Here is a 25,816-nt window from a genome sequence, read left to right on the forward strand (position 1 = left end):
TTGCATTCAAGCTAATGAACGGATAACCGCACACTAAGAAACAGTTTTCTTGCGGTTTCAAGTTTCCACTTATTTTTACAGCGGCCGATTTCTTCACCGCTTCAAGCACGATGAAGTTAGCAGACGACGTTCAGAGGCTCCGATATGACGCGATGTGTGCTCTAGAAGTATAGCCTCGCTCGACACGCACAGCGCATGCGTGCGGCTTCACGCATCCCACGGTAGGCTGCTCTGATAGTACGGGCGGCCATGCGCACCTGTCTTCACCCTAAGCGAGATCACCACTGTACTTACACTGCATATGAAGGAGTGGTTCGCCGGCTGCCACTTGTCCCGCTTGATCTTCACCGTCCACAGAAGTTAGAAGCCGCTTTTTTGGGTCTCTAAAAAACGAAAACATACTCCGGATATTTTTAGAGCTGTTAGTACACTGGGGAGCGCAGCACCCAGGCGTTCTGCAAAGAGACTTTGTGAAGAGCGCCGCTTATCGCGCGCCTAGCACGGGAGTCGGCGGGGGCGGGATGCAAGAAAATGGCAGCGGCGCCTCCCGAGAACCGGTCTTGGCGGCGGCGACCCCTTCAAAGAGTGGCGCCACCCTGAGCGGAGCGGGCGCGCATCGAGGCACCCTACCACAGAGGAAATTTTCAACCGCGCCGTGACGGCGTAGTGCGGCAAGAAAAGTTTGTTTACAGCCCTAGGTAAGATAAAGGCTCGTGTAGAGGCTAAGCGGTACCATTTAACAATGAAATGAAGCGGGCGCAGAGCCACAGGGACGAGTGAAGAAACAGCCTAATTTTGGGGAACCGGCCCACTCGTCGCAGCCAACTCGTCCTAGGAAAACTGGTCATAGGGAAACTGGTCAAATAGGGCATGATCCCGTACTAGGAAAAGTGGTAGCACTGACCTTTTCGTGTATAGGGAAAGTCGTCTCACGGTTCCATTTCTGGCCGATGTCGAGGAAATGGGGAGAGAAAGTTAGTGGCGTCTAATCTTATAATTACTCCCAGGTTGATCTCTTCAGAGTTCGGGGGGTCCTCTGCTTTTGTTAGTTTGCAGGTGGTCGTTGAAATGGTTTGGCGTCTAATCTTATAATTACTCCCAGGTTGATCTCTTCAGAGTTCGGGGGTCCTCTGCTTTTGTTAGTTTGCAGGTGGTCGTTGAAATGGTTTTTCTATTTTAACACATGTTCCTCTGTCCCCTTCTTATTTCCCTTCTTGTTGGAAAAAAAATCACATTTTTTTACTTGGTAAGAAGTTTCTTTCAGGTTTATTTATTTTATTTTTCTTCTCCTCGTCAAAATGTTTCTGTGGAAAGAGGGGTCGACCTTTTCTTTCTTTTGCTTTTTCTTTTCTTTGTTTGTTTTATTGCGTTAGCTTTTGAAACTTTTTGCCTGCTTGTGTGTATATATATAAATAGGGCCAAATGTGCGGACCTCCAAAGAGCATGACCGGGTCCATCGGGATGGAGCTTACTAAAACACAGCGTGGGGCTCCTATGCTTCTATACGAAGGTTATTCGTACACGCGTAGCAGAGAACTCCAAGATGCCGTCCATTGGGTCTGCAGAGACCGAAGAAATTGCAAGGCCAAAATCACCACGGATGGAAGGATCACCGTTGTGATCAGGAAGACCGGAGAACACGCTCACGCGCCGCAGATCCGACTGCTATCAACCTACTTAAAGTGCGGAATGCCATGAAGGAAAAAGCTGGTAAGTCTTCCGATCAATGCATGAACGCGATAAATATTGTATGAAGCGGTAAAGCAGTGTAAATGGGTATACATACTTTTAAAGTGGCGTTCGCTAAGTTGCCCTGAACCCCGTATGTGCATTGCTTTTCTGTAACTGCTTGTCTTTTCTGTCCATCAAGTTGAAGGAACTCAACAGCCTCAGCAAATTTTGCTTGATGCGGCGGCGTCCGTAAGCAACCACACAGCGTCGCAGATGCCGTGCACTAGCACGCTGCGCCGTACGATACGCAAGCAAAGGCAGGAGAGCAGAAACCCGTACTCCGTACCAGCAGCACGAGAAGATCTTATCCTTCCGGATGAGTATAAGGTACGAATTGGGATTGAGCATTAACGTCAAAATTGCCAATCTTTTGTAATGTTTTGTGGAGCATAATAATTATTTGATTTCATATTTGCAGGTTTCCTTGAAAAAGGAATCTTTCCTCATTCACGACAGCGGAGTGGGGGATCGCAACAGAATTCTGGTATTCGCCACACAGCGAAATATTGATTTACTTGCAAGGGCTAAGGTGTGGTTTATGGACGGCACCTTCAAGGTTACACCGTCCATATTTTTTCAAGTGTATACCATCCACGTGATGTACAAGGACGCCGTGGTACGATTAGTGTACGCTCTCCTTCCGAACAAAACGGAAGAAACTTACCAAAGGTAGTAAATTTATTCAGGCTAAGCATGAAAGGGTGAACTTGTTAATGTGTGACACTGAGATAGCCGCTGGCACTTTTTTCAGGTTTTTTACAATACTTTCGAGTATCTTGGCTCAACCCGCGCTGGAACTGGCGTACTGCGACTTTGAGTCCGCAACCATCATCGCCGCCGGAAACATATTCCGGCAGGTGCGAGTTCAAGGATGTTTTTTCCACCTGTGTCAAGCAGTTTACCGCAAGCTCTGCAAGCTTGGATTTCAGACACGGTACAGGTCAGATGAAGATTTCGCCGTTCAGGTAAGCTCGTGCATTAGCGCTGGATTTGACAAATTGGCGGTGACTCATATGGCACGTGTATTCAATTCCAGGTGAGGATGTTGCCTGCTTTGGCATTTTTGCCACCGGCAGAGGTGGCAGAGGCTTTTGAAGACGTCATGACTCGTTTCCCACCAGAAGCCTTGCAAATTGCGCTTTACTTCGAAGACCCGTACATTGGACGTCGTCGACGCAACGGGCTGCTGTCAGCCACATTCCCGACGAGCATCTGGTCCGTCCATAGATCTGTCGTAGAAGGTCTTCCGCGCACAAACAACTCCGCCGAAGCTTGGCACCGCAGCTTCCAGGTATGTATCATCTTAATATTTAGCGACTCGCCGTTTTCGTATCTGAGTTATACCAGTTGCTATCTTTCAATGTTTTTAGGCGAATATCAACTGCACCCGGCCGAGCATCTGGTCTTTCCTTGGATGCCTTCAGAAAGAGCAGTCCCTGCAAGAGATGAGGATCGCGCAGCTGGATGCTGGTCAGCAACCGCCCGGTTTACCAGCAAAGTACCGGGCTCTCTAAGCTCGCATCTTGAGGGTGCTGGAAGACCACGACAGCGCTCGACCACTTGCAACACTAGAAAGCATCGCGCGAAATGTTCGGCTCTAAAACACCGGTCGCATAGATTCGCAACGTGTGTTTCGTTGTGAATAAACACTTTTCAACGTTTTTTCATTCACTTCTTGACATACTAGTCCCTGGTCATGTCTTGCATGGTCTCACGTATTGCAAAAATATGCTTCCGCATTTGAAGCACCAATTATTCGAGCTTCCCGAAGTGCTATTTTCATGTCTCGTAGCGCTGACACTGTGTGCAAAACGGGCGTGCGCTTAGCATGGTGAAACCTGTGGGACCGCTGGGAGAAGAGGTCTACAGCGATCGAACAACAGGCAATCTACAGCTACACATCCTGTTTATAATGAAAGCACAAGCAGAAAAAGGCTAATTAGCAAAGCTAATAAACGTAATTACTACAATAGTGTACATTAAAAAGACAGAGCGGGCAAACGAAATCCAATAAAAAGTACTCGCGTGATTTGGCTGCACAACGAAAAAAAAAAGCAATTAGATACGGTGTCTGGTCTGTCATGTACTTGGAAGGCCACAAACGAAACAGTAAAGTTGGTGAATCGAAGGAGGGGTGTGGAAGAATGTTTACGCATAAGTAGAGAGAATTATACTAGTTTCTGTAGTCTTTCATTTGAAGATGATAGACGAAAAACAAAAATTGTGACGAGTTCGCCGAGTGTCCAGTTGCCCTAGGTTACGAGTTTCCCTAGTGCGAGATGGCCTATGACGACTTGCCCTATGTGACGAGTTCACCTATGACGAGTGGGCTGTGACGAGTTCACTTTTGACGAGTTCTCCTAGACCCCTAATTTTGGCAACGTGTGGTACTGTTTTCCCGGTCGAGCGCCGCTGTCAGTCGCATGAATAGGTGGCGCACGCTCAGGCTTCATTTAGAATACAAAGGCTGGACCACAGAACTCCAACGCAGCTGTATTTTTCATCCAGACAGCGACTACGCGCTTAGCGAACCAACGGTGCGCTCCCAGCGCACCGCGCCCAGCGTGTCACAAAGGATGCTCGCGCCGGCATAGTTCGCGTCAGAAAGTTCGTTCAAGAGCGTGGAACTTCACGTACCTTTTCTCCATTTGGACCGGTATTTCCGCATTGCGTGCACTGCGGCACGAAGCAATGCTGCGGCATTGTAGTCCATCACCAAGAGCGGTAAATGCCCGCTTTCTATGTTTTGGTTTCGATTTCAAACGACCGTACCAAAATGGCGGACCTAGTTACCGGAGTCGATGTGAGATAGCGGGGCGCATGTTGCATAGGGTCTATTGTGAGGGCATGTTTCACATTCTGTTGCTTTTTAAACTGTGTAAACTGTTTTGGAAAATTTCTCAAGTGAATTTACTTAGTGGTAAGGGGCATAACAAAATGTCCGACATTTCGTGCAAGTCTCGTCAGAAGCCAGTTGCTAGAAAACAGATTCACGGGTTGTGTACATGTGTTGTGTGCCCATTAGCTGTTTTTTTTTCTTCCACAAAACGGGCATTTAAACAGGCTTAAAAATAGTTCGTCAAATACAACTACGGGGAAATGGTTGGTGTCGAGCTTGACATTGCCCGCTCTCGAGAGTACTGTGCAAGAACTGGAGCCAAGGCCACGTGCGTGGATGTGTCCGTCGGTGCTTGTGAAAATTGCGGTACAGCTGGAAGGTGTATGAATCATGAGTGGCTTTAACAATAACATGACTGCAGCTGAACGTACTTTTGCTCTGGTATCAATGAGTAGCATGTGAGCATTGATAAGTGCTTCACTGTTGACATTTTTGTTACACAAAAGCAGGCCATGTTAAGGCCCCCTGGCAAATATTCATGAAAAACACTGGACAAAAAAGCTACCAACACATGGAAACCATGTTTATCACGACACCTTTCCTAGTACTTAAGTACCGTTTATCAGCGCTCTGTTTTCCCCCCAACTAGTAAACTATCCCAGCGCTGTCAATGACAAGTGATCTGCCAAACTTCCGTGTCTATGCAAAGGGTGAGTAGCTCTACTTTCTGTGCACTGTTTGTGGTGTGAAGCTCCATCTCTAAACAAAATGCCAGGGTTTTTCTGTAAGATCGATGCACAGCATTACAATAACAACAAAAAAGGAATACGCAAGCGATACTTTGTCGTACTACACTAGAGTCCTGCGGGAAAGCCAAACCAGCAAGTGACCAGCAATTGCAAAGCGCTGCAGAGGAGCCGAGAAAAAGATTCCTTTTTACTGACACCAAAGCTACGCTGGAAAGCCAAAACGTGTGGTGTCTGTCACTGCAGATTTGCTGCAAGACGGGTATGTAAATGTACTGCAATAAGCCTAACTGGGTCCCAGGTTGGGTACGCAAGCCTGACTGGTATGGGCAATTCTGCCTTTTGCGGCCCTGTACTAGAGTGTAACTTCTAGTACACTCTACCTGTACGCTTGGTTTCACCCACCATGAGTACAAATAAGGCATTATTATTATTATTATTCATGTTCACGACAAGATTTGTAAACCTGGCTGGCGGGGTAACAAAATCATTGAGTGAGGTTACAACAAAATGTGTTATGAAAAATGATAGAATACTGTTTGCTTGGTTTTGACACTAGTTAAGTGGCCTGTTGGAAATCGTTGGCAAAACCTAAAGAGCAACATTTCATACAGCTGCAATTGTGAAATAGCAAAGCATGGTTGGGGCCTGAATTCAGCAGGCATGCTCCAGCCGAGAATGTATAATTTCAGAGCAAAACAATAATAAAGGCCTACGGAAAAGGTGAGCTTAGTTGAGTTACCACCAAGGTGTTTGGTAGAGATAATAGTTACAAAAATAACGAAGCAATATGGGAAGCTTTATTTTCCCAGATTTAAGTTTATCAGCACTGAGCTTCATGTTCCGCATGTCCCATTGAAGAACGTTACACCTGCATGCACTCAGCACATCAGATTTTACGGTGTAACACAGTTTACTTCGAACATAGCTAAATGAGAGAATATTGCATAAGCAGCTCATTTATACGTGAAATAGAAACAGCAGGGTTTTTAAAACGAAGCTCGTAAGCGTGCTGAATGAAAGGGACGAATGATGAGTTTATGTTGTAATTAATAAGAAATTTCAAGCACCTTGTCAGAAACAAACCCCTTCCATGGAGGGAATGTGTGTAATCATAAGATTTTTTGGATAAAAGTTTGTAAATGCCCTATACATATATACATGTATATCAAAAGCTATTTTAACGCCCCAGCCATGGATGGACTGTGAGTCATCAGCGCTCTTTTCTGCTTTTTACATGATCAAGGGCTGTTGTACAGGATCCACCTTCTCTTCTCACTTTGGTCACCATCTTTCTTAGTCACTGCATTCATGTGCTTGGTCAGGGAGCTAGCAAGCCAGGACGAGAGTCGGCACCAACTATCAGCCGAGTTCCTTCAGGCTTGGACAATTGCTGGAGAGGCTAAACAATGTTTTTGAGATCACTAACTGAGAGCTTTCACTTTTTTTTTGTAAAAGAACATCTAGGCAACCCTTCGAGAACTGTCCGAAATAACAAAAACGACTATTGTGCCCCCTAAATAGTTATTCCACGCACAGTGAATGTTTTGCATAAAAATTTATCAATGCAAACCTACCCTTTGAACCTGCTTAATATTTAGCAGAGACTCACTCCATTGGCTGTTTTATGGCACTGGGTGGGTGGGCAACTGGTTTCCACCTATGTAGCCTGTGAGCAGCGCTAGTCTCGTCCTGTCAAATGTTTTTAGAGACTAGCACTACCCTGCAGTGTACGAGCCATGGATTCCTTGGGTTGGCCACGGGAAATTCTAGTGAATCGTTACAAGCCACCAAAGCAAGTGAGCATTTGTTTATCGACCACTGTTCTGTCGCCACGAAAAGTTTCGTTCATTAAAAAAACTAACAAATGACATCAATTTTATTGCAAACTTCAAACAAATAATTGGTATTACAGAAAATGTGTAACGCAGCCGGAGCTCCATAGCCACTTTCAAGCTATTTCTACATGCGATCACAGAATCGTATTTGTGCGACTAACAGATACCGACCTATTCCACTGCAAAGAAACATAACTGGGCAATTGCAGTGGGGCCTCTAGTTCCGTTTGATCATATCACTTGAGTGTTTACGTACAGTTAGCATACTGATGACTGTGTTTATAGTGCATGCACAATATAACATCAATGTAGTTTGAAATTGGGATGTTTTTCACCATTTCTTTTCGTTAAACTTGGCCCATGACAGCCTTGACGTTAGCCTATCAATTACATTTGCAGCGTGCTCGCTGCTTATACCTGTTTACACAAACAATCCGTAGATGCTTTCACGTTCCAGGCACATCTTAAGATTCTCTTTGACGTTGCTTTTTGAGCCTGTGCAGAACTCATGGGTTTTCATATGCTGGAGTGCATGTATGTGTATTAGACATAATGGTCGGCCAAGTGTACACCCTTCCTAGCCGTCTGCATGCCGTGGTGCAAAGTGTTGATAGCAGTGCCGCCGTGCCGACACACGTCGGAAGGTTCACAGAATTACGCTCGGACGGTGTCTTTTCTTGTGTGGAACGTAGCTTGTTTGAACGGGGCCAGTCGGCTGTGCGATGTCGTCTCACGTACGCTGAAACTGTACGCAGGCACCATCGGCGCACACCAAGCATACATAACCAAGCGGTCACAGGTCAACATTACTCGAGAGCGGCTATTTTGCTGTGGTCTGGAAAGGCTGGCTGGGTTCCCACGCAATACTTAATCACAAGCAAGTTTTTCACGTTTTCAGATAGTGCTTCTAACAATATGAACTCCGGTTTATCGACGTTGTCGGCCCGAGAAAATCGGACCTTCGTCACGCTTTCAGATACGCGCCTCCATGTATGCGATATGGCTGCCAACGTTACTAGAACATTCTAGTAACGTTGATGGCTGCAGCAGCAGCAGCGCCGGCTGCTCCCGCAAGAAAAAAAATTGTTTGTTTAAAAAAGTTCTAGCAGTTAAATGGCGCGTTAATTTGTACTACAAATAAAAAACTGTGTATTTCGTACTACACCACACAAAATGATGACAATTATTGTTACGACATCATAATGACGTCACGCGTGGCAGCAGCCACCGCGTATAAAAAATGTACAATTATTGCGAAAGTCCCAAATTGTTGCCCTACTGTTTTTGCAGGTCTTGCAGCTCTGACTCGAGGAAAATATGCACCGGAAATTCGACAGCCTGTGGAACATAGTTGGGCAATAAAGCTGCAGTCAACCAGCACTTACGGTTTTGTGGCATCTGGAGGATAGTGGGACCACGTTGTGTTTAGAAACTTGCTGCAGAGATTGTAACATGGCCAAATGAATGCAATGAACTAAAGGCCTTGGCACGCATTTGGCCGTATTGCAATCGGTGCTCCAGTGGGCCCATGATACCAATACACCCTTAGGTAGCAATACACCTATAGGACTAAACCAATATACCATGTCAATAACCCAATAGGCTATTTATTGGCCATGCAATATGCCCAGAAGTCATCCCGATTGTTTTCCAATGTTCTAGAAAGGTGACGGAAAGAAGTGTACCGATCGCGATTTTGCACTAAAAGATTTGCCACATCTCGCATTTCTAGATGGGGTTCCTGCCGAGTGGCCCTCATGCAGATGCTTACCTGGGCAAGCAGAGGGCACTGCTAAAAGTTGGCACCAGCTTCAAGCCTGTCCTACACAAATGCCCAACATGTGTGCACTGAACCCACCCTCGAGCCCACCAGTAACATCTGCGTTCAGGCAGAGGAGCGACAGTTCTCAGAAGCACTCCCCTGAAAACCCACATTGCGACGGAAACATTGTTCCAGGCCATTCCTTGACACAGAGTTGCCCAGCCGTACGGCATCACATGTGGCACAGCTGCCCCTGCACTGCAGCCTACACACTCCTCGTGGTTAGCATCACCTGCTCAGCACCTGGCATAAGCACTGGCATTGGATATTCACAAAATGGTGTAGGGTTATCGTCAGTGGAAAAAACACCTTTTCAAGCATACGAAAATACGTAACGGGTCACTCTGCTTGTGTTTGGCTGCATAGAGTAGTACTCCAAATGCGATACTCCAAACGCGAGACCTCATTTCGTCTCATTTCCATTGAGAACTTGTCAAGATAGTGTTGCACGTACGTGGCAGACCCGACAGAGCTTGCAAAAGGTGCGCTCCACCCACTTGGTTGTCGTTCTGGGGTCACAGCGCTGTGCGGAATTGCCCACCCACAACATGGCTGTTATTAGGCCAGCAAGCCTGCCTTTTTTGCCGTAAAAATAAACAAAATAGCTTGGCTATGAGTAATGCCTCTGAAATCACCGTGGGAAGGGTTTTATTGCTCAACATGCAAAGGTATTTTTGCCCCTTTGCCAGAAGTCACGGTTGTTAGAAGCCCCAAAATTAAAATGCGAGTCATGTTCCCACATTTCACAAGGACCAAACAAAGGAATGTGTGCAAAAACTGCAGGTAAAAGTGCACTTGTTTATTGGCAACCATGGAGCAGGCAAGGCATATTCTTGAAAAGACTTCCAATGCTGAAATGAGAGAAAAAAAAAGAGAAGAAAGAATTATCACCAAGGGTTCCACCCAGCTTCCTCTCAGGAACCCAAAATATCCTTCCTCTGAATCGGATGACGCATTGGAATCAGTATGTTTCTCTAAAATGTCACAAAGAACTTTGATGCACAAGCCTTTGAGCTGTTCATTATGCTTGGAAAATGGGATCAGCATTTCTCAGGTGGAAAAGAACCAGGCTCTGAAAATGCAGTTTAAAAAATTACGCAATTCTTGGCGCACTCTCATAATGTGCTGATGACTGTTGGTTCATGAGAAAATGGTAACAAGAAGTTTGCCGTGGGAAGATTTAGCAAACCGAGTAAGGTGAAAGCCACGCTCATTGCGATTCATCAACCATCCACAGGCATTGGACGAATTCAAAGCGCAAAAATTCAGACGTGGGACGAACGGGTCAAAGACGAGCGCTTGTATTTGTCCCGCCCGTCCCCTGTCTTAATTTTTGCGCTTTGAATTCGTCCAATGGATTACCAACTAGCTCGAACTCACACATCACAGGAGGCAGTCTCATCGTAAAAAAGGTCCCCTGCTATGGCTGAGAGGCACTGAGTGAATCATGCACAAAGTCTTTTCATATCAGACATGGTACTGTATAATCCAAATTGCAAGCTCAAACTTGTAACCTTTGCATTGCTTCAAAACCGGTGCCTCACAAAAAACACCACCTTGTCATTTCGGAAAATCTAGCTATGTTGACTACCTAGGCGAATAAACTGGTAGCGCTGATGGGCACACAGCTGTTTTTAGGTGATCTACGTTCTTACATAGTGAAAAAATGTCCAAAAGCAAATGTACCTTTTACACTACAGTCTAATCCCGCTACAACGAAGTCCGCTTCAACGAAATATTTCCAATTCCCCGTCAGCTAGCCATAGAAGTCAATGTAACAAAGTCCTCGCCACAACGAACCATTTTTCTGGTTTGCTTTCGCTTCAACGAAATTTTCGGTGAATTGGGCTGGGTTTGAACAATTATTTTACAATAAAATAAGCATAGCGCCAGCTATCTGCAACTTTTAAAACATTCAGGACGCTTAGTTTCACCGAAAACATGCGCGGTGCGCCCACACCGCCACGAAAAAAAAAAAAAAAAACTCATAGGCGGACGCCATTGTTTGATGGTGATAACGATGTGGCTGGCCGTCTTTACATGAGGCACAGGCCCGGTTCGCCAAGCCGGAGCCGGAGCTACAGCCAATCTGTATCCAATTGAAATTGCACGAATGTGCTCCGCTGCTGGCGCGGCGCCGTCATGTGTGCGTTGTGGCTCGTGAGCAGCTGTCCTTGCCGTTTTCCTTCTACCATTCTTCATAGCCAAGAGCAAAAATCATGCTTGCGTGTTTGGTCTTGAAGCCAAGTCATCCTATCTTAGTCGCGAGCGCGCGGTCATGTTTAATGCAAGCGCGCGCGTCTTGCCTGCCAAGGTCAGTAGCTGCCGTGCCCTGTCAGAGATAAGATAACGGCACTGCTCCTGCCACAAGCGAGAGGGGGGCTTCCGACGGCCTAGCAGCTATCTGCAAGTAATCAGCTCGGTGGGCGCGCCTTGTTGTGCAGCAATACGTTTTGCGCCTGCATTTCTTCACCCCCCCCCCCCCTCCGTAACGCGTTCTTTGCTTGCAATGAACACAGATAACCATTGGTATGTTTGTTAATAAACATGACGTTATTCACGTCACTCATTTTTCTAAACATTGTTTTTTTTGCTGCCAATGATGCGGAAACATACGGGGCTATTTTTCGGGCCTTTCCGTGGTGTGTTGGGGGTGGATTTCGCCTCAACGAATTTTCGCTTCAACGAAATTTTTCGCGCGTCCCGTCAATTTCGTTGTAGCGGGATTCGACTGTAAAAACGAATGCCACTGCGATGGCCAAATGCTATTCATCAGCACATAAGCAAAGCAAAAGTGTGATACCGAGTAGACCGTGTTGGCACGATTAGCACATGTACTGACATGATGAATCCCACCACCGCCACTGGCGGCTTTCAAGGACAGGGTTCTCCCTTTCTCTTGCATAGCCGCTGCAAGCCCAAAACGGCTGCTGCAAGCGCTGCCAAGTGCCATGAAAAGTGCATGCGGCCACCACAGGCACCTGAAAGGGAGACGTGGCGGTTCGGCCGCTGCTCCGCTTCACAGTTCATCGAGTCCTCCTGTTCCTCCCGCCAAGCACTACGTGGCAGCAGGCTCTCAACCTGTCTGGACAGGCAGCGGTGCAGTAGATTGATTGATTATGGGGTTTAACGCGCCGACGCAACGCAGGTGATGAAGCGCGCCGTAGTGGAGGGCTCCGGATTAATTTTGACCACCTGGGGATCTTTATCGTGCGCCGAAATCTCGTACACACGGGCGTTTTGGCTTTTCACCTCCATCAGAAAAGCAGCCGCCACGGCCGGGAAACGAACCCGCGACCTCGTGCTCAGCAGCGGGCAGCGGTGCAGTAAACGCTGCTGTGTCTAAAGAGCTGAGAGAAGCCTAGCAACTGGGGAGCGGGGGATAGTTTCTGCAATGGCACGAAGAGGCTGGGTTTGGTGCGTGGCACTAACGACATACTGCAGGTTCCGCTTATTGTGGTTTTGTGCCGCTTCGGAAAGTCCCTCACCGCCACTGTCTGTTGACTGGCGGGCCCTCTAAAGCCACCACCTGTATGCGGTTGCTTTGCCATGGGGCAACATCCGACCTGCGTGCTCGCCTCGAGGGCTACAGCCGTTGCTTTCAAGCCCAGCAACTGCGCTGCTGGCAGGCGTTTTGGCGTCGATTAATCGCGCCTCCCCGAGCAGCACAGAAATGGTGCAAAGCTGCAGGTCAAGACGTGGCATGTTTAATGAGGTGGCAACACTCTTGCAACTACACTTCAAAGGGACACAACCTCAGTACGCCACAGCTGTCCGCACAGAGAGGGTTCTCCCGAGTCGAGCTGATACCGAACCAGGCTTGCGTAACTGCAAGGCGTAGGAGCCCCCTAGAGCAAGCAACAGCTGACCCACACAATCCATTCGGTGCACTGGAGGCAGACGACACTCTGCCTGCACTGGTGGCAATGCAGCCATCGCCAGTGCAAACAGGAAGACCCCCTGCGTCTTCCAGAAGGCAGGGCCTGGTGGCGCGTTTCCAAACGCTTCACTGCACAGAGCATCCATGTGACGTGCAACGTCACTGTGCACGCCATTCTTTCGAGTGCCTGCTAAAAGGAGCCGAGCGTTCGGGCTCTGTGGCATCGATGTAGAGTACTGAGTACCTGCGCTGACAGCTTCGGTTCGAGCTCCAGCAGGCCTATCTCTTAGTTTCTTTTTTTTTTAGATGCGACGCTGAGAGCATCTCTTGTCGGTGGCCCTGTCCTTCCTGCGTGCGTCCGTTGTTGTCCGCAGCCTTTCCACTCTCCCCCTCTCCTCTCCGATAGCGAACACTCTCTCGCGAGAAGCATTGGATTGGATTCGATTGGATTGGCTTGGCTTGACTTGGATTTGGATTGGATTAAAGTCGATTGTGTTGCGTCATAGCCGCGGCAGACACACTGGCGCCGGCGCATGCCCAGGTGAGAGCCCACACGGGTGAGAGCCCACAGCATCAGCACCATGAGAGCCCAGGTGAGAGCCCACAGCATCTGCGGGTGTGCGGCCCAGCGCACTCTCACTCCGCCGGTGGGCAATGCTGTGCGCGGTGCTGCGCATGTGCAGTACTCTCTCTCTCTCCGCGGTCTCCTCTCCTTTGGGCGCGCTGCGCATATAACCGGTGTGCCACTCTCCGGCGGCCTTTCGGTCGACGGTTGCTCTCCACTTGCGCTTGAACCCCCTCAGCGTCGCATCACACCAGGGTTCCCGCGAGGGGAGGTGGGCGTAATTTTTTTCATTGCTTAATTTGCAGCCAATGACCACACTTACTTACCGTTCTGCACAGCGCAAACAGACATGCCATGTGGGTGCTCTGTGCAGCGAAGCGTTTGGAAACACGCGCCTGGTGAGCCCCTCCAAACATTGCACCCACTAGCGTTACAAGGCGGTGCTCCGGTGCTTCTCATTCCCCCCGTGTGCGTGGGTACCCACCGATTGTGCAGTGGTGGAGATCAGCAGGCTCAGATGACGTCAGCCGGCACGTGGATGCACGTGTGGCCCGCCGGCCACTCCGTCTGGCTGCTCCGCGCCACGTGGCTGTGCGCCACCAACTGCACACAAGAGGGAGGGCCAAAGCAGCAGCCCGTTCACACCCCCGCACGCCGAGGAACTCGCACGAGGGGCTTTCACCCTGAAACCGGTGAGGTGCGCAGCGGCAGAGGACTACGGACTACACTCAAACCCAGACATAACAACCAATATGATTTTTTTATTTACCAACCTTTTCCCCATAGAAAACTATCTACACATTTTTTATTTTCTTGGTTGCACTCCCGACTCACCCCACAATTCTTCATACATCGAACAAGCAGAAGTACTGCATTTTTGCACACGACACCTACCCCAGCATATAGCTCACACAGCAAATGTTGAATCCACAGTTAAAGACAAAAAATATCTCCACTTAACGTATTTACTCGAATCTAGGGCTCCCTCAATTGGAAAAGCGCACCTGTTTTTCGCGGTCCAAAGAAAAAGAAAACGCTATGCCCTCAACTGTAATGCACACTAAACTTTAGTAACTTCATACAAAAATTCAACTTTTTCTCACTGTTATGTCCGCACAGTCAGTGACAGCTGACGCACGGGAACACTTGAAATGAGGGTTTATTCACCCAAGAAGAACACGGCTTTTGCGACTGCTCCGAAGCAAGGTCCCAAAGCATCTTCCCGGGCATTGTCCATCGCCCCGCGGAGTGGGGGACGGTGTGGCGGTGTCGGCGAGGGAAAGGGCCCCTTGCGGGGGACACTAATTGGCGCAAGGTCGGGAGGCGCCGACACAGAACTGCGCTTCCACTGGGGAGCATGTACACAACATTTCTTCCCCGCTTAGAAGAGCGCCTGGTAGCAGTCAGGGGGGTGTCGCTGCCTTGAGGATTTGCGTTGGTCAATGGCCTGGGGTTGCAACAAAGACGGGGGTTGCTGCCTGTCTGCGCATGTGGCTGTCGGCGTCGCAGCGGTGCTTTCCATGCCAGGACCTGTTGACGGGTGGTGACGCACAACTTCCTTCAGAAGGGGCTGGTTTGCTTGAAGACGGCCTTAGCTCTGGCGGAGCTGATTGAGGTGCCGCCGAGTTGTCGAGCCAGAAATCTCGACGAGCCACGACCGCAGGCCAATCCGTTTTTTCACGGTTGCTGGGACCCATTCCGGCTTGTGGTGAAACTGGCGGGCGAGCACCCGTTCTCCCTTTTGTATCCACCGGCTGCGCGGTGGGTCGCGGGCATCCTGTGCCGCCTTTGAAGATGGCTCTGGTCGAACCGCCGTGAGAGGCGTCCTCACTTCCCGCGAAAACATTAGCCTCGCAGGGTCGCAGGGGTCTGGCCTGTGGTATTTTGCACTGTTGTGTGCTGCTTGAAAAGGAAGTGGGCCAAGCGTCGCTGTAATGACCCTGTCTTGTCCTTGCAAAGTGCCCTCTTCAGTTCGGCCACGTAGCATTCGGCTTGGCCGTTCGTTGCTGGGTGGTACGGGGCAGATGTCACAGCTGTGATGCCGTGGTCTTTGTGGAACCGCCTGATCTCTGCCGATACAAATGCCGTGCCATTGTCCGAAACTATCTTTTGAGGTAGTCCGAACGTTGCAAATGACGCACGCAGGGCGTCGATGACTGCCGCAGACGTTGGCCTACTCATTTGTACAACTTCCAGCCATTTCGTGTAGGCATCCACCACAACCAGAAATGTCGTTCCTTCGATTGGGCCTGCAAAGTCAACGTGCAGGGTGTGCCATGGAGGTGTTGGCTTTTCCCAATCAGGAATGGGGGCTCTGGGCGGGGCTTGTTGGTTTCCCTGGGAAGCTTGACACGTTTGCGCAGCTGTTTCGATGTCAAAGTCAATTCCTGGCCACCACAAGTAGCTGCGAGCGCACCTTTTCATGGCTACTACTACTCGATGTCTAGCATGGATGAGGGCCATGGCTTGCTCACGTAGTGCGCGTGGGATAACTATTCGTGACCTGAGTGTCACGCAGCCGCGATGGAGACTCAACTCCGTTGCTCTTTTCTTAAAGGTGTTGAAAGTTTTCTCCGGTCAGTTTCTGCACGCGGCCTTGGTGCAGTGCTTCGCTCAGTTGCGGCAACGTCGGGTCCTCTTGCGTCGCTACGGCGACTGTGTCGGCCGTTAGCGGTGGGTTAGGCAGAGCTTCAAACATCAGCACGCAGCCCACTTGTGGGGGATCCTCAATTGTTTCGCCGAACGGCAGACGACTAAATGCATCCGCGTTCTGGTGTATTTTTCATGGCCGGTGCACGACCTCGTAGTCGTACGCTGACATTTTTATGCACCACCGTGTCATACGGGGGGACAGCGTGTGAAGTATTTGTTCCTGGAGGCCCAAAATACCAACAGAGGTTGGTGATCTGTAATGATGATCACGTGTCTGCCAGCAATGTACTGGTGACAGTGTACGGCTCCATACACGATTGCGAGTCCTTCTCGATCCAGTTGTGAGTAGTTGTGCTCTGCCGCTGAAAGGGTGCGGGAAGCGAAAGCAATCGCTGCTTCCCTGCCTTGATCGTCGGCTTGTGAGAGCACTGCGCCCACACCGTAGGGCGATGCGTCGCAGGCGAGAAGCAGGGGCTTCGTTTCATCGTAGTGCCTGAGGACTACGCGCCGCCGGAGCAGGTCCTTAAGCGTGTCGAATGCCTTCTGGTGGCGTTGCGACCAGCTCCATGGGACGTCATTTGGTAACAGGTGGTACAGGTCGTTAGCCACAGTTGCTCGCTGCTCTAGGAATTGATCGTAGAACGTAATGAGCCCAAGAAAGAACTGCGGTTCCTGCTTGTGGGTTGGTGCTGGTGCCTCACTGATAGCACGCACCTTGTCATCCGTGGGATGAATGCCGTCGGCATTGATCAGGTGCCCCAAGAACTTTACCTCGGGCATTGCAAAACAGCATTTCTCTATGCTTAAGCGCAAGTTGGCGCTGGCTAGCCTGTCAAGTACAAGCTCTAGGCGTGCTGCGTGTTCTTCTCTTGATGTGCCGCTAATGATTACATCATCCAGGTAAACGCACACTCCTTGAATTAGAACAAGCGTGGACTCCATGTACTTCTGGAAAATTGCTGGGGCTGCTGCCACTCCAAACGGAAGTCGTTTAACCCTGTAGAGGCCCCTTGTAGTGTTTATAGTGAGCAATTCAGATGTTTCTTCGCTCACCTTCAGCTGTTGGTACGCCTGGGTCAGGTCCAGCGTGCTGAAAATTCGGCCTCCACGGAGTGTGCTGAAAACCTCCCGTGGCGCTGGTAGTGGGTAAGCAGAAGCCTTCGTTGCCAGGTTGACGGTGCTCCTGTAGTCTCCACAAAGACTTAGAGTTCAGTCTTTGTTCCTGACTCCGACAAGTGGTGTGGCCCAGTCTGAGTGCTGCGTCGGCTCAATGACATCCTGCTGCTCGAGCTTGCGAAGCTCTGCGTCGTACGCTGACTGCATGGCAAAGGGTACTGGCCTGCTGGCGTCCTGATGGAGCTCCAGATTAATGAGAGGTCCATTGCAACCAGGAATATCCCTAGCGAAGACCGTTTCGAACTTCTTTTGAAGTCTCTCCACCAAATCTTGTCGCTCGGAAATATTGTCCTCGGTAGCCTGGTTAATACCTCCGATCGTTATCCCAAGAGCGTCGAACCAATTTCGGCCCAAGAGGCTAGATCCGGCCCCTCGCACGATAAGTAGTGGTAGCTGGCAGTTTGTGCCGTTGAAGCAAACGTCTACGTTTGCACTTCCCAGTAGTGGCAAGGCCTGCCCTGACCACGTTCTCAGGTGCGTGCCATCGTCGAGCAAGATGGGTGCATGCAGCCGCCAGGTCTGGTGGTACGTCTGTTCACTAATGAGCGTACATGCTGCTCCGGAATCCACCTCGAAGTGGATCGGCTGGTAATGCACGGCGACTCCGATCATGATCTTTGGTCGCGTGCATAGGTTGAGAACGGTGTTTGGTCGTACAGCGTCGGTGATACTGGTAGAGTACCGTGCGTCTCCGCCTGCGTTATGGCCTCTGAGGCGATCACGTGCTTGTGCCGTTCAGGGGGTGCCCTCGACTGCTTCCTCTTTGTTATGCATGCCTCCTCAATGTGACCTCGTTTCTTGCAAAAATGGCACGTTGCGCCTTGAAGCTTGCATGACTGCGGGCTGTGCTGCTCGTCACAGCGCCAGCAGCGCTGCGCCTTAGGCAGTTTTTTGCCACTTGCCTGGTGGGGCTGGAGCTGGTGATTTGCGAGGTATGCCGGCTCGGCGGGCTTCCGGATGTCCCGCTGCTGCTTGCCGGCACTCTCCGGTCGAATGGTGATGTCGTAAGCCTTTGCGAACGTCAAGTCGGTCTCAGCAAACAGGCGCTGTTGTAGGAAGTCGTCCCGCAGTCCGCACACAAATCGGTCACGGAGCATAATGTACAGTGGTAGCATGGTAGGGTTCGCAGGTGCCGTGGCGACTGGGTGTTCGGTAGCTACCGTTGTGGTGGGCAGCGTTTCGAAGTTGCAATCGGCGACCAGTTTTTTCAGCGCCGCAACGTAGCCGCTGACCGCTTCTCCCTCTTCGTTTAAAAAGGACCCGGCTGTACACTTCGGATGGCCTCTAGTCATAGTGCTCCTGCAGTGCCTGACGATGTGGTCGTAGTCCACTGCCGCTGGTGCGCTTGGCTGAACTAAGGAGCAGACGGTGTTGTACGTCTCCTCCCCACACAGCATGAGCAGGTGTGCCTTATTCTTACTGGGATCTACGACGTTGTTGGCCTCAAAGTAGAATTGAAGGCATCCAAACCATGATCCCCAGGAGGTGCCGTTGAATTCAGGTAATCGTCCTGGTGCGTGTGTAGCCATTGCGTAGCACTGTGCCTTTCAACGTGGGTCGCACAAACACTTCCTTGTCGCCACTGATATGTCTGCGCAGTCAGTGACAAGCTGACGCACGGGCACACTTGAAAATAGGGCTTATTCACCCAAAAAGAACACGGCTTTTGCGACTGCTCCGAAGCAAGGTCCCAAAGCATCTCCCCGGGCATTGTCCATCGCCCCGCGGAGTCGGGGACGGTGTCGGCGAGGGAAAGGGCCCCTTGCGGGGGACACTAATTGGCGCACGGTTGGGAAGCTGGCGAGAAATGATATGTGCCGGTTATCACCGGCAAGACAGTCACCGCGATGACGGTCCAGGGCAGCGACGTTGGGCGCACCGGCGGTACGTTATCACTCGTCGTCGTTGTCAGATGACTCTTTCTCGCTCTCGACGGCCCAAAGCATGTCGTCTTCAGGGCCGTCCATAGCATTCGAAAATTGCACACTTCTTAAACACCTTGCTCACCACGGTAGGCGGGGCTGTGCACCATGCATGCTTCGCCCATCCAGCAAAGTCTTGCAGAGAAGCGGCGCGCTTGATCCGGTTGCTTGGCATGGCCGTCGCCAACAAGCCGCTGGGTGTAGAGCGCCCGAATCCCGTCTTTCCCCGGCTTGTTTAGCGAAATGTCCAGTGGCTGTACTTGCGAGGTCATGACACCGGGAATCACAAGGTCAGTGTTGCAAGCGGCGAGCTTGTCCTTGATAGACTCGTCGAGGTGGCACCTGAACACGTCCAGAACAAGCATCGCGCGCAGGCCCAAGCTTGCACTGGGTCGTTTCGGCCCCACGTGGTCGATCCAATCGGCCACCAAGTCCGTTGTCGTCCACCCCTTCTCGTTTGTGCGCACAATCCTGCCACAGGGGAACACGGTTCCTTTTGGGAGCGTCTTGCATTTAAATATGAGCCAGGGGGGAAGTCTGTACCCGTCCACAGTGCAGCAAAGCATTGCCATCACTCATTTTTTTGTGGCCAGAGGACAGCACACAAACGTGCCTGTCGCCCTTCTGCTCCATCATTGTGTTTGCGGGCATGTCGAAGTATAGCGGCGTTTCATCCGCGTTGCCGATTTGCCCTAGCACGTAGTTGTTCTTGTGGCGCAAATCAAGACATACCGCTGAAATGCGTCCAGTTTCTCCTCAAACTCCGCCAGCAACTTCTGTAACTACTTCTTAAGCGCCAAAAACTACAGGGACATAGAATGAGACAGGGACATGCGCTAACTTCCAACTAAATTTTATTGAGCAAGCGTGAAATATATACATGAAAAATAGTCGATAGGAGATACAGAAAAGAATTACACACAAGGGATAACAGATAAACTCAGTGCTGTTCCACACGTGTCAGGCACTACCATGACCAGTTCTTTTTCAAGAACAGTGCTTCCTTTACTGACAAGGCTATCGACGTTGTGCTGACGCATTCGAAATCACCTAATTGCATCTCAGCCGCTTCAACTATTTCACGCGTGCGTTGATCAGAATCATGAAACAACGTGACTGAATTTGAAAAGTAGGGTTCGCACCCCTGGCATTGAGCACAGTGATTTGAGAGGTTCCCATTTTTTCTTTTTAGTACATTATTCTGGTGTTCACGTAGCCTTGAGTTGATGCATCTGCCAGTCTGTCCTACATATACTCTACCACAAGCCAACGGCACACGGTACACTACGCCGCCATCACATTCGACATACTTGTTGTTATGTCCAACATTACAGCCACTATTTTCTTGCCTTACCGGACACGTTTCCTTACACAGCCTTGCGAGTTCAAGCGGTGCGGACATGACAGCCCGAACCCCGGCCCTCTGACCTATTTTCTTGAGCCTATGTGCAACACCATGCAGGTACGGTATCACGGTCTAAAAAGAAAAAATGGGAACCTCTCAAATCACTGTGCTGAATGCCAGGGGTGCGAACCCTACTTTTCAAATTCAGTCACGTTGTTTCATGATTCTGATCAACGCACGCGTGAAATAGTTGAAGCGGCTGAGATGCAATTAGGTGATTTCGAATGCGTCAGCACAACGTCGATAGCCTTGTCAGTAAAGGAAGCAGTGTTCTTGAAAAAGAACTGGTCATGGTAGTGCCTGACACGTGTGGAACAGCACTGAGTTTATCTGTTATCCCTTGTGTGTAATTCTTTTCTGTATCTCCTATCAACTATTTTTCATGTATATATTTCACGCTTGCTCAATAAAATTTAGTTGGAAGTTAGCGCATGTCCCTGTCTCATTCTATGTCCCTGTAGTTTTTGGCGCTTAAGAAGTAGTTATGGAACACCAACTAGCCTGAACGCAAGCCCTTCCTCAAGCAACTTCTGGCCTGGCCGCTGGCGAAGTGAGAAGCCTTTTCTCTTCATGAAATTTGTTATCTACTACCACCTGCTGGCCTTTAATTCCCTCCGCGTTAGTCCCTGCTGCAACGCCAACTGCATGGCTCGAATATTCCGCAGCTCTGTTGTTACGAGTCTCTCAGCCGCTCACTGCTGCTGCACGCACTCCGCCAGCGGGTCTTCAATTTGGAGATATCGGCCCCTCATTGGTCCACTGGACCCTTTCCCTGTAGCCTTGCTTGTGAAAATTTTCTGTTTCTGCTTGCGCCAGTCCCGCGTGCAGGCCTCTGGAACACCGAACGCATGTGACGCAGCCCGATTTCCCTCGCTTTCTGCGCACAAGATTACTTTCTTCTTGAACACAGCATTGTGGCGAACCCGTTGTGTCTTCGAAATGGGAAATGCCATGGCGTCAAGAACAGAGGAACGCAAAAAAAGACTACTACGCAGACAACAAAGACAAAGATGCACCGACTACGAAGTGCTGGCTACGTGTTCAGTGGTCAAGCGGCCATCTTGAAACGTCGATGGCCATACGGCGCTGCAGTTTTGAGTCATACTCGACTGTAACGTGCACGCGATTTTGAAATGCATTTTTCCGGAAAAAAAGGTGCGCATTAGATTCGAGTAAATGCAGTAATATTAACTTTCAGCCGTCCGAAAAAAGGAGCAATGACGTTGCGTTTACTCATAACTTTTTTTTTTACCCACATGTGAACAGTGCAACAATCCTTTCTTTAAATATAAAAAAAAACATTTAACATGCCTGCGTGTCTCCATTTTTATCATCCTCGTCTTCAAGCGCTGTTTAACGATGTACAAGAACCAACTAGCCCAACTGTTGATTCTACTGGATTTACCATATTTATTCGAATCTAAGCCGATAGTTTTTTTGAAATACTGATATATCAAACTCCAGGGTCGGCTTGGATTCGAAGATTTTGAAATACGCGCCAATTTCCAAGTGAAGTGGTGCACAGCTAGCGCCACCCAGAAAAGAAAGTATTGTAGCCATTACTAGACGAGCCAGTAGCCATTAAGGGCCATAGGCCGCCATTTTGAATTGTGCAGATAGTGGCCTGCGTGCGGTGTGGCGTTTGGTTTTGACAGCGCAAAAAGAAGTGGTGCCATTATAGTGCCGCTTTTAAAAGAAAAGTTGTTTTAACTGCGTAGTTGTCGTCGAACGTTCAAGCCGGGCGGGACTTCGGCGTGGATGAAAAAATTACGCGTATGCCGAAGCTTGATGAGATAGCATGATGACTAGAAGACATCCCCCTCGCGAGGGGCACGATCAAATGCACAGCATTTCCGAGGGGGTGCGCCGGCAAGTCGTATCTCTCGATCGCGGGACCCGTGTCGCCATCTTTCGGAGGCGCGGGACAACTTGTGGCGCTTTCAAAACAAACCAGAAATGAGTGAAGGATATAAGGCGCGTTCGGTGCATCGAAATCTGTGTCGGTTTCGTGGCTCAGTCGGTAGTGCGCCGGGCACCTTGCGTTCCGCCCGCGGCGTCACGGGTTCGAAACCGGGCGCCGGAAACTGTCATTTCTTTTATAGTGTAGTGGCCTGGCTGCGGACTACGCCAAGGCGTGCCTGCGGACTACGACAAGGCACGCCAACGCCGCGTGACATTGTGAGTTACTAAAATGTTATGCATTTAAAATGTCCGTCGTTGGAGGACGCAATGGGAGAGGATATTTGCGCGCGCCGCCACGAGGTTGGCAATCACCGGACCACAAGAATGCCGTCACCATGAAATGAAGATGGCATTGGGTGACTTCGTTTAGACGCAGCGAGCATCTGCCCTTCCAGTAACGACGGAAGTGCTCCAGGCAAAAGCAAGGGAGCTTTTAAGGGAACGAGGCTTATCGCGGGCACACCTCAAAGCCAGTCGGGGCTGGCTACAGAAATTAATGAAGCACTTCGGCCTTAGCCTCTGTCGTCGAACCTCAATCGCCCAGAAGTTGCCCGGTGATTTTGAAGAGAAACTGATTGAGTTCCAGCACCGCATCTTCATGTTCAATAAACGTGTTTTCTTTTTGTGAACGCTGACCTCGCCTTTTTGTTCGGCCTACATTCGAGGTAAGTTTTTTTTGTTTTTGTTTTTTTTCCGCGCCTTCGGACTTTCGGGGGTCGGCTTAGAATCGGGGCCGGCCTAGATTCGAATAAATACGGTACAAACCACACTGCCGTATGGAGAGGTACGTCGGCCCCACTGATTACACACGAATAGCTGGCCTCCTCCTCTCCTCCCCTCGCTTCTTACCTTCTTCCTCTTGCATCCACTCTGCTTACTTCTGCATGGTACATGCGAGCTCCAACAGCAAGCACCCTCGTTGCAAAAGCTCTCTTTTTGCTCATGAGAGCAAGCTTGCTACAATAGAGCAACTGACTGATTGGTTGATTGCGGAGTTTAACTTTCTGAGGCTACACCAGGGCTCCAGATTAGCGCAGGCACTGTGGGGAAGCTGCACTTCCAGGCCACATGCCTGCAGGATCGTGAATTCATTCCATGTGAAAATGCAGTAACAAAAGAAAGCCTTGGAAGCCCATGATTTGCACACGTCCTTATACGTAGAAACGTCGCCTTCAAAGTGCCCTCGCGTCAAGCGGAAGAGCGAGCACTGCCACCTCGCTGCCAGTCACGCACGTGGCAAAGCCGCGTCGGGTGTGCCACTTTCGGCCTCGGGGGAACCTGGGAGGAGTGCTTCGGGAGCCCCAGAGCGTGCCACCGGCTGGTCGGGAAGGGAAAGATGCGCCAACTGGAGGCAAGCAACCGGGGGCCCCATGCCACACACCCCTTACCAGACAAGCGTCTGCAGCGCAGCAGAACAACAAGGGAACAACGACGAAAGGAAGACGTCCTTGTTGTTCTGCGCTCTGGACGCTTATCATGTACAGTGTAGCCCGCTTATAAGGTATGTCACGGGAGCCACAAAAATCCACACCATAAGTGGTACCACACTATAACCAAAACGTGCGCGAATCCAGTCGCATCGCAACCTACCTCTCAAGTCATGCTAAAGTTATCATCACGCAAATGCACAGCACATAAAAACAAAGGCACGGTCTTTATTTCGTTACTTTTTTTTTGCCACATCAGCCGCTGCTGCAGGGTCTTACACATTGCAAGAGCGGCTTTAACCTTCGTTGTGTTTGTATTCTGAAGGACCATGGCTGCGTTTTTAGCTTCAATGAACAGATTCCGCAGGACAATGTGATAAGAACACCAGCATTTTTTTTTTGTGTGTGTGTTTTTTTACCTCACCTAATGTTCACGTACTGATGGAGGAAATCGGCTTTGCACGGCTCGATATCTGCAGATGACCGGAAAGGGAAAGGGCGGTGGCCTATGTGCACAATGTTTTAAAGCGTGAACCGCATCGAGCGATTTCTTCTCACGAAAACGTGCACTGCACACCACAGGCGAGGCGACGCCGGCGGCGTCGCACACAACTGCCGTGGCGTGTGTGGTGCAGAAAGAGGTGCCAACATGGCGTCAGCACTGGCCATGAAGTGGTGCAGGCAGCCCCAGCGACCACGTCTAACCGCTCACTGAAATGCCGCACGAGGTGCAAGCGAAAAAGCTCATGCAAGAAAAGAGCCGATAATCTTGGCGAAAAAAAAAATGCCATCCACGATGCTTGTGAAAGCGCACATCAAAAAATACTGCAGCGGTAAGCTTAAAGGAGCCATGAAGAGAAAACACAAGTTTGGTTCATTCAAAAGATTGCCTCGTTAGAATCATACTGACACCACTTTTAACGTAAACTTCGCGCAAATAAGCTACATAATTAGGAAAAAAGGGAATGGCCATGCGACCCACCAGCTCATTTCCCGCAACAGAACCTATGATGTCATTCGAGCCAGCTCTGCGATTGGCGGAGGCCGGCAGAAGCAGACGCAAATTAGGTACAGCTTACAAACTAGCCGAACAAGCGATTTGCGCTAAATTTAGGGCACATTCTTTACAAAGCAATAACAATGATGGGACAAACAGTGGAAGTTACGAAAGCACATGTAAACATAGAAGTACTGATGCATTCTGCTGTTCGTACTGCGCACAGCATGCTTGGTTTAGCTGCACAGCACTACGGGGCTTGGGGTTGTCTCAGACGACACTGGCCGTGACCACATTTGTTGAGCGAGCACTGTTTCAGGGAACGAATATTTTCTCCCAGAACAAAAACAAGCCAGGTTTAAATATGGGCAAAAACAAACCAAACGCTTACCACGGTATGGTGGCGCCATCTAGGTTCGTGTAACGTAAAGAAACGCGGGAACAAATTAACACCGCTGTACAGGGTGGAGACAACCTTTCAACTTCCCGTGCCGCCGCAATTGGGCCAACGTGCTAAACGCATTGTTCTTTTCGTTTCCCATGAGACCTAGCAACGCGAAACAGACAATGCCATTCAAACGTCTTCAGTAAACCGCGTTGCGGCGATAATTTTAGTGCGGTTTTAACTCAATGACTTGCTTCGGCGGCGAGCGAGCGACCCAAAATGGTGGCGCCAGCGTATACGTGTCTCTACCCTGTACGGCGGATGCGTGAATGAAGGTACTCTAGGCTGCAGAGCGGTCGGTTCCTGTGATGTCATTGCAGACCCCGAAAACAAACGATTTAGCGGGAAAATCAAAATTTTAACCTAGATTGTTTAATTTCTCAGTGAATAAAGCATCATTTGTATCCGG

At 49.8% G+C, this 25,816-nt stretch overlaps 2 protein-coding genes across 2 annotated transcripts in view; one reads left to right on the top strand and one right to left on the bottom strand.

The window, feature by feature from the left end:
* Positions 1 to 2,772: 2,772 nt before the first annotated feature.
* On the top strand, positions 2,773 to 3,245 carry LOC144151918 (uncharacterized). Its single transcript, XM_077683088.1, has 2 exons — positions 2,773 to 3,022; positions 3,102 to 3,245. The coding sequence occupies exons 1-2, from the start codon at positions 2,774 to 2,776 to the stop codon at positions 3,243 to 3,245; spliced, it is 393 nt and encodes a 130-aa protein (XP_077539214.1). The 5' UTR covers position 2,773.
* Positions 3,246 to 9,741: 6,496 nt separating this feature from the next.
* The window catches only part of Bem46 (abhydrolase domain containing 13-like protein Bem46), a 51,309-nt gene continuing 35,234 nt past the window's right edge, over positions 9,742 to 25,816 (bottom strand). Inside the window, exons 7-8 of the mRNA XM_077684727.1 lie at positions 13,906 to 14,024; positions 9,742 to 9,827 (exon numbers count right to left, since the gene is read on the bottom strand). Of these exons, the coding sequence (XP_077540853.1) occupies positions 13,935 to 14,024 (90 nt within the window). The 3' untranslated portion in view covers positions 9,742 to 9,827; positions 13,906 to 13,934. The remainder of the gene's footprint in view (positions 9,828 to 13,905; positions 14,025 to 25,816) is intronic.

Source organism: Haemaphysalis longicornis, unplaced genomic scaffold (genome assembly GCF_048455015.1).
Source record: "Haemaphysalis longicornis isolate Haplotype H1 unplaced genomic scaffold, Haemaphysalis longicornis Haplotype H1 scaffold_9, whole genome shotgun sequence".
Taxonomy (NCBI): Eukaryota; Metazoa; Arthropoda; class Arachnida; order Ixodida; family Ixodidae; genus Haemaphysalis; species Haemaphysalis longicornis.